This window comes from Ranitomeya variabilis, chromosome 1 (genome assembly GCF_051348905.1).
Source record: "Ranitomeya variabilis isolate aRanVar5 chromosome 1, aRanVar5.hap1, whole genome shotgun sequence".
In the NCBI taxonomy this organism is placed as follows: Eukaryota; Metazoa; Chordata; class Amphibia; order Anura; family Dendrobatidae; genus Ranitomeya; species Ranitomeya variabilis.
Window position 1 is genome coordinate 827,652,661 of NC_135232.1, and position 16,915 is coordinate 827,669,575.

The 16,915-nt window shown below is 45.6% G+C and overlaps 1 protein-coding gene across 1 annotated transcript in view; it reads left to right on the top strand.

Moving 5' to 3' along the window:
• The window catches only part of LOC143786271 (neuronal acetylcholine receptor subunit alpha-7-like), a 275,561-nt gene that overhangs the window by 81,037 nt on the left and 177,609 nt on the right, over positions 1 to 16,915 (top strand). The window contains exon 2 of the mRNA XM_077275551.1: positions 11,482 to 11,621. Coding sequence (XP_077131666.1) covers positions 11,482 to 11,621 — 140 coding nt within the window. The remainder of the gene's footprint in view (positions 1 to 11,481; positions 11,622 to 16,915) is intronic.

Sequence of the window (16,915 nt, forward strand, 5' to 3'; positions counted from 1 at the left end):
TTCTTCCTGTAGTGAGCGGTCACATGGTACCGCTCATTACAGTAATGAATATGCGGCTCCACCCCTATGGGAGTGGGGTCCATATTCATTGCTGTAATGAGCGGTACCATGTGACCGCTCACTACAGGAAGAAGCTGTCAACGCCGGGGAACCAGGGACCTGCAGGGACCGCGCTAGGAGCAGGTGAGTATTATTAGCGAGCTGCCGCTCCCCCTCCCCTGCCGACCCCTGGGTATGACTCAAGTATAAGCTGAGAGGGGCAATATCAGCCTAAAAAAATGGGCTGAAATTCTCGGCTTATACTCGAGTATATACGGTATATTACTACTTATGAAACCTCAAGTTCCTACTGTGGGTTCAATATCATTACCAACTTCTGATGGCTTCTATATCCCAATTATACATTGTACTTTCTATACTTCTTTATTTTCTTGGTTTACTTACTGTTATTTTTTGTGTTAGGATTTTTTCACTATTACTGATTCATGTATTATCAATTTATGATGTATATGTATCATACTGACATATATTTCTCTATCTGTGCTTATCTGATATCAGGTGCCAAAAAAATTAATCCTAGTCACAGATACTTGCAGCTAGGTATGTATAAAATAGGCAGCAGCAGACAGTAATGGACCCTTTTGATGTATGCAGTGAGATCTATATACTCATATACAGTGCCTGCATGCCTTGCACTGATGTGGATATGCGCGCATAGGCTATGTGCACACTTTGCGGATTTTGCTGCGGGTCCGCAGCGGATTTGACCCTGCTGATCTGCAGCAGTTTTCCATGCGTTGTATAGTACCATGTAAACGTATGAAAAACAAAATCCGCAGTGCGTGGAAATGCAGCGGTGTTTTTTCCGCAGCATGTCAATTCTTTGTGCGGATTCCGCAGCGGTTTACACTTGCTCCTCAATAGGAACCCGCAGGTGTAAAACCACAGGTGGAATCCGCACAAAAAAATGCGGTAAATCCGCGGGTAATCCAGTAATCGCAGTTCGGTTTACCTGCATATTTTGCAACATGTGCACATAGCCATAGACTCCCCTGTCTACCTAGGACTGCAATCAATATACCCCCTATTTAGCCCTAAAAAGGACTGTTGGTTTATCTGGATTTGTGGATTGAACAATAGTAGACCCACACTAATAAAAGAACAAATCTGACCCTATCTCAGCAGCAGCTCTCCCTACACTAGCTGAGTCCGGAGCTGAATGCACTGAGCAGGCCGGCGTACGGTCTGTTATAGACCTGATGATGCTGTGCGGCCAGCCAATCACTGTAATACCACAACAAAGATTGCTGCTGCATTACAGTGCAAGGCATACAATCTCTGCATGTTCATTGGCGCTCTAAAGAGCGTCAAAATTGCACGGCGGAGATCCGAGCTCCCGCCGAATAATTCCAGAAATGCTCAGTGCTTGCCAAGTACAACGAGTACAGTGATACTCGGGCGAGTAACAAGTAGTGGCGATGGACACCCAAAAAGGAGTGTTCACATTTCCAAAAATTGCTGGCAGACATCATCAAAGTGGCATCGATTTCACCACAGTAGAAATAGTATAATAGGGATAGACAGGTCTTTCACTACACCCAGTACAGCAGATGGACACCCGACATGGAGTGTTCACATTTAAAGAAATGAGGGCCTTACACCACCAAAGTGGCCTCAATTTCACCACAGTAGAAATAGTATAATAGGAATCGACAGGTGTTTCACTACACCCAATACAACAGATGGACACCTAACAAGGAGTGTTCACATTTAAAGAAATGAGGGCCTTACACCACTGAAATGGAATAACTGTCACGAGAATAGAAATAGTATAATTGGGACCGAGACGTCTTCAAACACAGCTAACCCAGCAGATGTAGAGCAACCATGTCTGTTCACATTTCCACAAATTTGTGTTAACATCAGTAGCAGCAGCCACAGGAGGCACAGAAGCCACACTAAAGATATCACAGAGTGCAGTTACGTGACATTAATACATCACACTAAAAAATGCAATATCACCTAGTCTGTACAGTCTGCAATTGGGGTGCAAAACTCCTTGGAGATCCATGACTTTGTCATCTTAATGAAAGTTAGGTGGTCTACACTTTCAGGGGACAGCCGGCTGCTCTTATCCATCAGGACACCACCAGCAGCGCTGAAGACACATTCTGAAAGAACGCTGGCTGCCGGGCACGATAAAACCTCCACGGCATGTGAGGCGAGCTCAGGCCACTCATCAATTTTGGAACACCAAAATATGAAAGGGTCCAAACCTTCTCTGATGGTATTGATATTTAGTTCTAGATACTCCTGCACCATCCTCTCCATTCGTTCACCACGTGTAAGACTTGGACTCTGTTGTACCAGTTGGTCTTAAAAAAGTGTCAAAAGACTCAGAGAAATTGCTTTTTCCACTTCCACCACTGCTGCAGCTAATGTTTTGGCGTTGACGAACTGACGAGCAGGAGGTTGGAAGTCTACAGCTGCGATGCAAACTGTGTGCTTCACTGCTGTCTTGGGGAAAAGATCTTTTAAGGTTGTGTAAAAGCATATTTCGACACTCCAGCATTCGAGGGTCCCTTTCTAGGGCGAGAATCACCTGGCAAAATTTGGTTTTATAACGTGAATCTAATAAGGTGGCAGCCCAGTAGTCTGCATTACTCCTAATCATAGCTATATGGGGATCACGTTGCAGATAGTGCAACAAGAAGGCACTCATATACCGGGCTCTGCCATGAGGTCCAATCCCATGCTGTGTTGGTGGCTGGGTAACAATGAGACTCGTTTCCTCTGTCCCCGCTCGCCAACCACGATCAAAAGAGAGGGGAGGATTATCCTCTTCATATGACAGTTGCTCGCCCATCACATCTTTCTCCTCCATTTGTTCCTCTGGTCTTGCACAGTTTGTCTGTTATCACCAGCCACCTTTGATCGCAGTAATCCACCTTCCCTTGGCACCTGCTTGTGTGATGACAGTCTTGAACTTAAGGTACCATCACATTAAGCGACGCTGCAGCGATATAGACAACGATGCCGATCGCTGCAGCGTCGCTGTTTTGTCGTTGTGTGGTCGCTGGAGAGCTGTCACACAGACAGCTCTCCAGTGACCAACGATGCCGAAGTCCCCGGGTAACCAGGGTAAACATCGGGTTACTAAGCGCAGGGCCGCGCTTAGTAACCCGATGTTTGCCCTGGTTACCAGTGTAAATGTAAAAAAAAACAAACACTACATACTTACATTCCGGTGTCTGTCGGGTCCCCCGGCGTCCGCTTCCCTGCACTGTGTAAGCGCCGGCCCTAAAGCAGAGCGGTGATGTCACCGCTGTGCTCTGCTTTACGGCCGGCACTGACACATTCAGTGCAGGAAGCTCTGAGCAGCAGCGCGGACGCCGGGGGACGTGACAGACATCAGAAGGTGAGTATGTAGTGTTTTTTTTAACTTTTACAATGGTAACCAGGGTAAATATCGGGTTACTAAGCGCGTCCCTGTGCTTAGTAACCCGATGTTTACCCTGGTTACCAGTGAAGACATCGCTGGATCGGTGTCACACACACCGATCCAGCGATGTCAGCGGGTGATCCAGCGACGAAATAAAGTTCTGGACTTCTAGCTCCGACCAACAATATCACAGCAGGATCCTGATCGCTGCTGCGTGTCAAACTCAACGATATCGCTATCCAGGACGCTGCAACGTCACGGATCGCTATCGTTATCGTTGTTAAGTTGTTCAGTGTGAAGGTACCTTTAGAGACAATGTTATCCCTTCCGCATCCTCCTCTGCTTCTGGGACCACCATCTCCTCTCGCAGGCTATTCAAAGTCTGATCCAGCATATAGATGACCTGAAGAGTGATGCTGATGATGATGTTGTCAGTAGTGTTGAGCGATACCGTCCGATACTTGAAAGTATCGGTATCGGAAAGTATCGGCCGATACCGGCAAAGTACCGGATCTAATCCGATACCGATACCCGATACCCTTACAAGTCAATGGGACACCAAGTATCGGACGGTATCCTGATGGTTCCCAGGGTCTGAAGGAGAGGAAACTCTCCTTCAGGCCCTGGGATCCATATCAATGTGTAAAATAAAGAATTAAAATAAAAAATAGGGATATACTCACCTCTCCGGCGGCCTCTGGCGGTTACCGCCGTAACCGGGAGCCGTTGTACCTAAGAATGCGCGCTTGAAGGGCCTTAGATGAGGTCACTGCGCTCTGATTGGTCGCGTAGCGGTCGCGTGACCGCTATGCGACCAATCGCAAAGCCGTGACGTCACCTAAGGTCTTTCAAGCACTTGAAAGACCTTAGGTGACGTCACGGCTTTGTGATTGGTCACGTAGCGGTCACGCGACCGCTACGCGACCAATCAGAGCGCAGTGACCTCATCTAAGGCCTTTCAAGCGCGCATTCTTAGGTACAATGGCTCCCGCTTACGGCGGTAACCGCCAGAAGCCGCCAGAGAGGTGAGTATATCCCTATTTTTTATTTTAATTCTTTATTTTACACATTGATATTAATCCCGATACCGATTCCCGATACCACAAAAGTATCGGATCTCGGTATCGGAATTCCGATACGGCAAGTATCGGCCGATACCCGATACTTGCAGTATCGTAATGCTCAACACTAGTTGTCAGAGCTAACCTTCTTACTAGCCATTTCGAAACTGTGCAGAAGAGTGCAAAGGTCCTTAATCTGTACCCACTCTGTAAACGTGATATGCGCCACATCCATACTTCATTGGCCTAGACTATACGACATGACATACTGCGTCAGGGCTCATTGCTGCTGCCAGAGTCGCTGCAACATCTGCAGAGTGGAATTCCACCATGTCGGCACATTGCATAGCAATCTGTTAACTGGCATGTACAAAGACCCCTGTATTGATGCAAGTCGATGAGCAGAGGGGTGCAAATGGTGGAAATGAGCACACAGCTTACGTGCTTTCTGGAGCAGCTCACCCAGGCCAGGATAGTGGCTGAGAAATACCACCAGGTTGAGGACTTGAGCCATGCAAGGCAAGTGTGTGAGCTTGCCTCACCATAGGGCCGCCACCAGGTACACACCGTTATCGCACACGACCTTCCCTGGATGCAGATTCAGCGGAGACAGCCATTGATCAAACTCAGTCTGGAAAGCTGTCCACAACTCTTCAGCTGTATAACTGCAATCTCCAAGGCATATCAATTTAAAAGACTGCCTAATTGTGGTGAGCCCTGGCTGCGCAGTACAGAGGTGGTGGGGGTTCGCTCTGCACTGTTGGAACTCGTGTCTTATTAAGGGAGAGGTTGAGGGCGCAGGTAGAGGCCCTAGAGAAGATAGAGGAGACAGAAGCAGTGGAGGAAGTGCTAAATGTAGAGGTTTGTCCTGCAAGCCTTTGGGATTCCAAGACTTGTGGAGCAGCGCCTGTCCCCACAGCCACTAGAGTCACCCAGTTCCAGTCAGCGAGATGTAATGCCCTTGGCCATGCTTACTCATCCAAGTGTCTGTGGTGAAATGCACCCTGGCACACAGAGATTTTATCAAGGAACGGGTGATGTTGTCTGTGACATGCTGGTGTAGTGCAGGCACAGCTTCGTTAGAAAAGTATTGGCAACTGGGTAATTGGTACTGGGGGACTGCGATGACCATCAGCTTTCGGAAACCGCCTGTGTCAACCAGGCAGAAAGGCAGAATTTCCGTGGCCAACAGATTGGAGATGGTGGTATTCAACCTCTTAGCTTTGTCATGCGTAGGAGGAAGCAATCTTTTACATGACCACAACTGTGGATCTGTGTGCTGGCTGCAGTGCTGTGAGAGGGCAGAGTACGGTGAACCGGATAAACGGCTGGACCATGAGAGAGGTGCAGGCGGATATGTTACTGTAGATTGAGAAACTTTTATAAAGATAAATATGACAAAAGAACATGGTAACAATAACAACCTAAGTTTAAATAATGAATATATAGTATAGCACTATACCATGTTACAATAATAGGACTAAATGCCTATCACCAACTATCACATAGAACCCCAAAGAAGCGATGATCAAAAGGCCATATTACGTTTAAAAGTTATAAAGTTTATTCAAAGATAAAATGACAAGCATATAACCATGGTGCAACAAGAGGGGCTGAAACATACCCACTACATACTATCACCCATACAGGTGCACAGTCACAGGATTTATATGGCAATCAAGTAGAAAATATATATATATATTTATTACCAGGGTATATCCAGGGGTGGATACAGATAATAACCAGAATAACTACACATCACTAGAGTAATGCTATCACCCCGGATAAACGCTGGATATATTACATTTTACCCCACACTCGGTATCCAGCTAAGCTGGAGAGCCCCATAATATATTGCAATTTACCCGGTAAATACCTATGGAAGGTGCGGTGGAGGTATTGCCAATACCCGTGGTGCCACGTGCGCCCCGACGCGCGTTTCGGTCTCCTTTTTCAAGGGGCCCCTTGTGGGGTAAAATGTAATATATCCACCTCACTCCTCTGGAGATCCTGTCCAGCAGGTTAAGATTGTAATTTCTCAAAATTGGGCATTTTCATTGACACCAGGGGATCCTGCGTTGCTCAATGTGGATGCGTTTTTTCTGGCTTTAGGGTTGCTTTATGAGGAACCTAATTTGGAGATTCAGGCTGAAAAAGCTTTGATAGCCCTATCTCAAGGGCAAGATGAAGCTGAGATATACTGCCAAAAATTTCGTAGATGGTCTGTGCTTACTCAGTGGAATGAGTGCGCCCTAGCGGCAAATTTCAGAGAGGGCCTCTCTGATGCCGTTAAAGATGTTATGGTCGGGTTCCCTGCGCCTACAGGTCTGAATGAGTCCATGACAATGGCTATTCAGATTGATCGGCGTTTACGGGAGCGCAAGCCTGTGCACCATTTGGCGGTATCTTCTGAAAAGATGCCAGAGAATATGCAATGTAACAGTACACAGTCCAGAAGCGAGCGGCAGAATTATAGGCGTAAAAATGGGTTGTGCTTCTATTGTGGTGATTCTGCTCATGTTATATCAGCATGCTCTAAACGCACAAAGAAGGTTGACAAGTCTGTTTCAATTGGCACTTTACAGTCTAAATTTATTCTGTCTGTAACCTTGATTTGTTCATTATCAGTTATTACCGTGGATGCCTATGTGGACTCTGGCGCCGCCCTGAGTCTTATGGATTGGTCCTTTGCCAGGCGCTGTGGGTTTGATTTAGAGCCTCTGGAAGTCCCTATACCTCTGAAGGGTATTGATTCTACACCTTTGGCTTGTAATAAACCACAGTTCTGGACGCAAGTGACTATGCGTATGACTCCAGACCATCAGGAGGTGATTCGCTTCCTTGTGTTGTACAATTTACATGATGTTTTAGTGCTTGGATTACCATGGTTGCAATCTCATAACCCAGTCCTTGACTGGAAAACAATGTCTGTGATAAGCTGGGGATGTCGGGGGGCTCATGGGGATGTACCTTTGGTTTCTATTGCCTCATCTATTCCCTCTGAGGTTCCGGCGTTTTTGTCTGATTATCGTGATGTTTTTGAGGAGCCTAAAATTGGTTCACTCCCTCCCCACAGAGATTGTGATTGCGCCATAGATCTGATTCCTGGCAGTAAATTTCCAAAGGGTCGTTTGTTTAATTTATCTGTACCTGAACATACTGCTATGCGAGAGTATATCAAGGAGTCCCTGCAAAAGGGACATATTCGTCCTTCTTCATCTCCTTTAGGAGCCGGTTTTTTCTTTGTGTCTAAAAAAGATGGCTCTCTGAGGCCTTGTATTGATTATCGACTCCTGAATAAAATTACAGTCAAATATCAGTATCCGTTGCCCTTGCTGACTGATTTGTTTGCTCGCATAAGGGGGGCTAAGTGGTTCTCTAAGATTGACCTTCGTGGGGCGTATAATTTGGTGCGAATTAAGCAGGGGGATGAGTGGAAAACCGCATTTAATACGCCTGAGGGCCATTTTGAGTATCTAGTAATGCCTTTCGGCCTTTCTAATGCACCTTCAGTCTTTCAGTCCTTTATGCATGATATTTTCCGTGAATATTTGGATAAATTTATGATTGTGTATTTGGATGATATTTTGATTTTTTCTGATGACTGGGAGTCTCATGTTCAACAGGTCAGGAGGGTTTTTCAGGTTTTGCGGGCTAGTTCTTTGTGTGTAAAGGGTTCAAAGTGTGTTTTTGGGGTTCAAAAGATTTCTTTTTTGGGGTACATTTTTTCCCCTTCTTCTATTGAGATGGACCCTGTCAAGGTTCGGGCTATTTGTGACTGGACGCAGCCTACTTCTCTTAAGAGTCTTCAGAAATTCTTGGGCTTTGCTAATTATTATCGTCGATTTATAACTGGGTTTTCTGGCGTTGCTAAGCCTTTGACTGATTTGACTAAAAAGGGTGCTGATGTTGCCGATTGGTCCCCTGCTGCTGTGGAGGCCTTTCGGGAGCTTAAGCGCCGCTTTTCGTCTGCCCTGTGTTGCGCCAGCCTGATGTTTCTCTTCCCTTTCAGGTTGAGGTCGATGCTTCCGAGATCGGAGCAGGGGCGGTTTTGTCGCAGAAAAGTTCCGACTGCTCAGTGATGAGACCTTGTGCGTTCTTTTCTCGAAAATTTTCGGCCGCCGAGCGGAATTATGATGTTGGTAATCGGGAGCTTTTGGCCATGAAGTGGGCGTTTGAGGAGTGGCATCATTGGCTTGAGGGTGCCAGACATCAGGTGGTGGTTTTGACTGATCACAAGAATCTGATTTATCTAGAGTCGGCCAGGCGCCTGAATCCTAGACAGGCACGCTGGTCGTTGTTTTTCTCTCGGTTTAATTTTGTGGTCTCATACCTACCGGGTTCTAAAAATGTGAAGGCAGATGCTCTTTCTAGGAGTTTTGAGCCTGACTCTCCTGGGGATTCTGAACCTGCTGGTATCCTTAAGGATGGGGTGGTTTTGTCTGCTGTCTCCCCAGACCTGCGACGTGCTTTGAAAGAATTTCAGGCGGATAGACCTGATCGTTGTCCGCCTGGTAGACTGTTTGTTCCTGATGATTGGACCAGTTGAGTCATCTCGGAAGTTCATTCTTCTACGCTGGCAGGTCATTCTGGAATTTTTGGTACCAGAGATTTGGTGGCTAGGTCCTTCTGGTGGCCTTCCCTGTCTCGAGATGTGCGTGTTTTTGTGCAGTCTTGTGATGTTTGTGCTCGGGCTAAGCCTTGTTGTTCTAGGGCTAGTGGGTTATTGTTGCCCTTGCCTATCCCGAAGAGGCCTTGGACGCACATCTCTATGGACTTTATTTCTGATCTCCCTGTGTCTCAGAAAATGTCTGTCATCTGGGTGGTGTGTGACCGTTTTTCTAAAATGGTTCATTTGGTACCTTTGCCTAAGTTGCCTTCCTCATCTGAATTGGTCCCTCTATTTTTTCAAAATGTGGTTCGCTTGCATGGTATTCCTGAAAACATAGTTTCTGACAGGGGAACCCAGTTCGTGTCTAGATTTTGGCGGGCATTCTGTGCCAGGTTGGGCATTGATTTGTCTTTTTCGTCTGCATTCCATCCTCAGACTAATGGCCAGACGGAGCGAACTAATCAAACTTTGGAGACTTATTTGAGGTGTTTTTTGTCTGCGGATCAGGATGACTGGGTTGCCTTTTTGCCGTTGGCGGAATTTGCTCTTAATAATCGGGCTAGTTCTGCCACTTTGGTTTCCCCTTTCTTTTGCAATTCAGGGTTTCACCCTCGTTTTTCATCTGGTCAGGTGGAATCTTCGGATTGTCCGGGAGTGGATGCTGTGGTGGATCGGTTGCATCGGATTTGGGGACAAGTGGTGGACAATTTGAAGTTGTCCCAGGAGAGGACTCAGCAGTTTGCTAACCGCCGTCGTCGTGTTGGTCCTCGCCTTTGTGTTGGGGACTTGGTGTGGTTGTCTTCCCGTTTTGTCCTTATGAGGGTTTCTTCTCCTAAGTTTAAGCCTCGGTTCATCGGTCCTTATAGGATTTTTGAGATTCTTAACCCTGTGTCCTTTCGTTTGGACCTCCCGGCATCTTTCGCTATCCATAATGTATTCCATCGGTCGTTGTTGCGGAGGTATGAGGTACCTGTGGTTCCTTCTACTGAACCTCCTGCTCCTGTGCTGGTTGAGGGTGAATTGGAGTACATTGTAGAGAAGATCCTGGACTCCCGTATTTCCAGACGGAGACTTCAATATCTGGTTAAATGGAAGGGCTATGGTCAAGAAGATAATTCTTGGGTAACTGCCTCTGATGTTCATGCCTCGGATTTGGTTCGTGCCTTTCATAGGGCTCATCCAGATCGCCCTGGTGGTTCTCGTGAGGGTTCGGTGCCCCCTCCTTAAGGGGGGGGTACTGTTGTGAATCCGCTTTTGGGCTCCCCTGGTGGTTGCTGGTGGTACTGATGACTTGTGTGTGCTTTGCGGTCTCAGTTCACCTGCTCCCATCAGTGTTTGGGAGTTTCCTATTTAGCCTTGCTCTCCAGTCATTTCCTTGCCGGTCATCATTGTAACCAGAGCCTTTGGTTGCATGTTCCTGCTACTAGTCTGCTGATCAGCTAAGTGGAATTTTGTCCTTTTGTTTTTGTATCTTTGTCCAGTTTGCAGTTTTGTTATTCTCTGTAGCTGGAAGCTCTTGTGGGCTGAAATTGCCACTCCTGTGTCATGAGTTGACACAGGAGTCTTAAAGTAATTTCAGGATGGTTTTTGAAAGGGTTTTCAGTTGACCGTGAAGTCCTCTTTTGTATCCTTCTGCTATCTAGTAAGGGGACCTCTCTTTGCTAAATCTACTTTCATACTGTGTATGTAGTTTCCTCTGAACTCACCGTTATTATATGTGGGGGGCTTCTATCATCTTTGGGGTATTTCACTAGAGGTAAGCCAGGTCTGTTTCTTCCTCTACCAGGAGTAGTTAGTCCTCCGGCTGGCGCGTGGCATCTAGGGATAATCATAGGTATGCTCCCTGGCTGCTATTAGTTGTGTGGTAGATTTAGCTCACGGTCAGCTCGACATTCCATCACCCAGAGCTCGTCCATTATTTTTGTGTTTTGACGTTCCCCTGCCATTGGGAACCATGACACCTGTGGTCATAAAACCCTAAAATGGTTGCTGCTGCCACATCTTTTACAGAGCCTGTGATAGTCCACCTTCATTGGCGGTGCTCGAACTTGTGATGTGATAGCTGCAAGGCAATATAGGCAGGCCTACGTGGCCGTGCCCAGCATCATGTGGCCTACTCTCTCTTCAGCAATCTGTGAAATGGCGCAAGGCATTTTCTTTTTGCAATCCGTGCAAATCAAGTTGCAAATTGTTGAAATTCATCAGGACCTGCGAATTTAAAGAATTTCAATTCAAAGTTCATTCAAATTGTATAAATTTGATCATCTCTAGTGCTCTGTGCCTGTCAAGATACCTTTATATGTGTATTTGAATTATTGTTTAATATTACTAAATCACATTATTAAAGAAGTGTTATTTTCTTAAAGGCTCCCATCAGGGTGAATACCAAAGGAAACTTTACAGGGAGCTGCTAAAAAATTACAATCGACTAGAAAGACCCGTAGTGAATGACTCCCAGCCCTTACTTGTAGAGCTACAGCTTTCTCTTCTACAAATAATAGATGTGGTAAGTCAATTTCACTTTTGCAAAATTGAAATGTTAAAACCATGTTGTTATTCTTCCTCCTGTGAAAGACACTTTCATTTTGTTATTTTTATAGTCTTATGCCTTTGGGGATTTTTTGCACACAGATGGAATAACAAAAAGGTAGAAAAGAAATGAATTTTTTTGTGTTTATGACATTATCAATAAAATGACTTAAATCTTTTTAAACTGAATTTAGAAATGTGATGTATATTTCTACATTTATATTTTAAGAACTATTTTGTATGAAATAATAATGCATTTTTTTAAACTAGCAATAGAATGATCTCAACCTAAAATGAAAATCATAAAATTGTTGAACAGCTTGTGCTCTTTCTTTTTTTTGGTGGACTACAAGGTGTAGTAAAATACGAGCCTTTAGGGTATTCAGATTCCCATTTCAAACTGCTAGTTTTGGATGATGGTTTGCAAAGGTTTATTACAAAAAATATAATGCAGCCTTCTTTTTCTTTGGTTTAACCCTTCACCCCCAAAATTTTTTAAGTTTTTAGTTTTTTTATTTTTCTGTCAATATGGCCATGTGAGAACTTGTTTTTTGCAGGATGAGTTGTACTTTTGAACGACACCATTGGTTTTGCCATGTCGTGTACTAGAAAACAGGAAAAAAATTCCAAGTGCTGTGAAATTGCAACAAAGTGCAATCCCACAATTGTTTACTAGGTTCACTAAATGCTAAAACTGACCTGCCATTATGATTCTCCAGGTCATTTCGAGTTCATAGTCACCAAATATGTCTAGGGTCTTTTTTATCTAAGTGGTTAAACAAATTCCAAACTTTGTTAAAAAAAAAAATTGGCCATTTTCTGATACCCGTAGCGTCTACATTTATCATTTACATCTTATTTTTTGTGTGCTGAGCTGATGTTTTTAATGATACCATTTTGGTGCAGATACGATCTTGCATTTTAATGCAATGTTGCGGCAACCAAAAAAATTTGATTTTGGCTTTTTGACTTTTTTCTTGCTACGACATTTAGCAATCTGGTTAATCCTTTTTTTATTGATAGGGCAATTCTAAACGCATGGGGTGATGTTATGGCAGCCAGATGGTATAACTTCCCACAGGTGAAGTAGGTCCCAAGGGCTCCCGTGTGTAGATGGAGATGGTGTAATAAGAAACAGAAGACACAAGGTTGCAGTCTCTTTACCTCTTTACTGAAGCAATTCAGGCAGCCACAGTCCAGGGTACCGGATCAAAGGTGCTGGTGGTGGTCCAACTGGCTGGGAAGCAAGTTGGGATTTCCCCCTTACCAGGTGGGGTTAGAAGCCTTCCCTTTAGGGCTGTGGTGTAGTTCCTTGCTGCCTATAGCTGTCCAACAAGGTCCTCAAGAGTTTTCTGTCCTTTGTGTAAGTGGGACACTAACCTGTATGACAGGTGGCTTGAGCCCTTTCACAGGGTTTCTATCATGACCCGGGCCCTATACGCCACTGTGTCTTCAGGTGTTAGGGCGGGCAAGTGACCTGGAGTTCAGTTATCCTGCCAGTTTCTGCTGTGAGTTTTAGAGCCCCTTACAACCTTGGTTTTCCGGCCACCGGTGTCTGCACTCTGTCAAGATGTAGCTAAATTGCAGCTATTCTCCTCTGGTCTTAACTTCACCTATGCCTCTTTTCCCTTTTAGTCTCTTTAACAGTTGCTCTGTTCTGTCTTTCCTTCCCAGGAGCTTCAGATTCACTCGTCTGCTCGGCTCCAGCTTTCCTTCCTCTCACGTCGCTCTCCTGTCACCAACTACTAACTCTTTGTAACTGCCTAGCAACAGCCTGGCAACTGACTCCTCCTCCCGACCAGAGAAAACAGCTCCCACAAAGTCGGATGCAGGGCTCCCCCTTCTGGCCTGAAGTGAGAATGGTGTTGTATGTGCTGACTACCTGTTAAATGGATCCTTCCCTGCTTCCAAGCATGACATCACTCTCCCCATGAGGAAAGCAATGCCACTGTAACAACCGGTTACCTGGATTGTTACAGTAATGCTCGTTACTCGCCCGAGTATCACTATACTCGCGGTACTCAGCAAGCACCGAGCATTTCTGGGATTGCTTGGCGAGAACCCAAGTTCCCTCCCTGCATGTTTGGCGCTCTTTAGAGAGGCAATCATCATGCAGGGATTGTGTGCCATGCACTGTAATGCCGCAGCCATCTTTGTTGTGGTATTACAGTGATTGTGTGGCCGCACAGCATCATCAGGTCTATAAGAGACCTGGAGCCTCCCTGCTCCTCGCATTCAGCTCCAGATTCAGACAGTGTACAGAGAGCAGATGCTGAGATAGGGTCAGATTAGGGGAATTTATTAGTCACTGTGGGTCTACCATCACAGAATCCACAAATCCAGCTAAACCAACAGTCCTTCTAAGGACTAATCACAGAATATCTAGATTGCAGTGCTAGGTAGGCAGGGGAATGTATGTGGCTCTATACATATCAGTGCAAGGCATGCAGGCACTGTATGTGGGTATATAGATATCATTGTGCACATCAAGAGGGTCCATTCCATTACTGCCTGCTGCTGCCTATTACATATATACCTAGCCCCAGGTATCAGTGGCTAGGAAGATTTTTTTTTGGTATCTTAATCCTAATTATTTTATTCCAAAGCAATCCAGAGCCCCCTTTTTTTGTTTGATCACATATTGAGCAGTGTGGTACCTCTGTCAGAAGCCTGATCTATCTGTGGGCTACAAATTTGGGCATTTCAGGCCTCCATTACACTGTATTTGCTGTCTGTTATCCTCATTCTATACAGTATTTTGGGGTAAAAAATACAAAAATACAGTCCACATATTGGACATTGTGGTTTCTCTGTCAGACGCCAGATCTATCTATGGGCTACAAATTTGGGAATTTCAGGCCTCCATTACACCGTATTTGCTGTCTGTTACCCTCATCTATACAGTATTTTGGCGTAAAAAATACAAAAATACAGACCACATATTGTGCATTATGGTTTCTCTGTCAGACGCCAGATCTATCTGTGGGCTACAAATTTGGACATTTCACACCTCCATTCCACTGTATTTGCTGTCTGTTACCCTCGTTCTATACAGAATTTTGGGGTAAAAAATACAGGCCACATATTGAACAGTGTGGTACCTCTGTCAGAAGCAAGATATATCTGTGGGCATTTCAGGCCTACATTCCACTAAATTTGCTGTCTGTTACCCTCGTTCTATACAGTATTTTTCTGTTTAAATTAAAAATATACAAGCCACATATTGAACAGTGTGGTATCTCTGTAAAACGCTTCCTCTATCTGTGGGCTAATAATTGTGGCATTTGAGGGCTCCTTTGAACTGGTTTTATTGTGTTTTACCCTAGTTATTAACAACAGTTTAAAAAAAAATTACCTACATTCCAGATAATTTAAACTGTGTTTTTTAAGTACACTGATCACATATAAGTTTTCTCCAAATACAGCCATTTGTAGTGAACGTGGAAAATATTATAGTAGTCCATTTAGAATGGGCAAGGTGTGTGGCAAGGGACGGGAAAGTGGACATGATGCTGATGGTGCATTCAGAGGCCGAGGCCGTGGGCAAGCTGAAATTGGGACACAGCAAACACCCACACCTTCTCACTCAACCTTCCTGTCCCAGTTACTAGGGGACCGCAGCACACCACGATTGAACCCAAAGCAGTATCAAAAGGATGTTGGTTGGATAGCGGATAATACTTCCAGTCACTTTGCCACCACCACATCTTCCACACGTTCAAGTCTGAGTAGTCGTGAGTCTGGACTGCCTATTTCTCACCCTGGTCCTCCTTCCTCCCACCGTGCCGAGTGCTTGGAGACAACTGATCCCACACTTGGACACTCCGAAGAGCTGTTCACTTTTTCATTCATAGTTTCGGGACTCTTGGCCGGTCCACTTAAAGCAGGGCAAGATGAGATCGCATGCAGCGATGCCCAAATATTTGAGCAGCCATGGTCACACGAAGGCAACAGTGGGAAAATGTCACAAGAGGTGGATGATGATGAGACACAATTGTCAGAAAGTCAGAAGGAGGACCAGGTGTGGATGTGGAAGATGAGGTGGTTGATGATATAGGAACTGACTCAACCTGGCAGGAGGACATACAGAGTGAGGACAGCAGCACACATGGGGAAGGAGGCAGAGCACCCGAACAGGCAAGAAGAAACAGTGTGGTGGCCGCAGACAGAAGGCATGCATCTGTTCCCCGTAACACCAGCATGATGGAAGTTTCCAGTCCACTTGTTCAATCTTCACGAGTCTGATTGTTTTTTAAAGACTCTGCCGATAATCCCAAACAGGCCCTTTGCACCACCTGCCATGTCTGCATCAGCTGGCATAGCAAAACTACCAGCCTGACCACCACCAGCATGATCAGGCACATGACAGCAAAGCACCCAACTTTGTGGGCCGAACCCCAGGCTCCAGGAACAGTGTCTGTGGGTGATTCCACTGCTTCTTTGACTGTTGTGCGTGCAAACCAATCCCCTGTCCACTGTGTATGTGAAGATGTCTCATGCCCTGAACCTGTCATTGCCCACAGTCAACTAGCACCATCATCAAGCAATGTCCATGTCCTTGTCCCAGATCAGCCTTCAGTTGTCCATACCACAGTCATTGGAACGCAAGTGGAAATATGCAGCCAACGCCCCACAGGCCATAGTACTAAATGCACACATTTCTCATCTGCTTGCGCTCGAAATGTTGCCTATTATGCTCGTGGAGACAGAAGCTTTCCGCAAACTCATGGCGGTGGCCATTCCAAGGTACTTGGTTCCCAGCCGCCACTATTTCTCCCGGTGTGCCGTACTGGCATTACACAAGCATGTGTGCAACAACATTACCCATGCCCTCAACAATGCTGTTACTGGGAAAGTCCACCTAACCATGGACATGTGAAGAAGTGCTTGTGGTCAGCTTACTGATGGCACACTGCGCTAACATAGTGGAAGCCAGTACCCAGTAGGACCTTGAGATGGAACACGTCCTCCCGACACTGAGGATTGCGGGCTCTACATAAATCAGGGTTGCCCCTACAGTCTACAGCTCCTGCACCTCCTCCTCCTCTTCAGCCTCCATCTCTGAAATGAGCACATCAATCACAAGCTAGAAGCACTGCAGCACTGCCTCAGCCAAGCGGCAACAGGCTGTGCTGAAGCTAATCTGCTTAGGTGACAAACTGAACAATGCTGAAGAGTTGTGGATAACTCTGAAAGTGCAGTTAGATTTGTGGCTGACACTGCTGAACCTACAGCCAGACATGGTTGTGTGTGACAATGGCCGGAACCTGG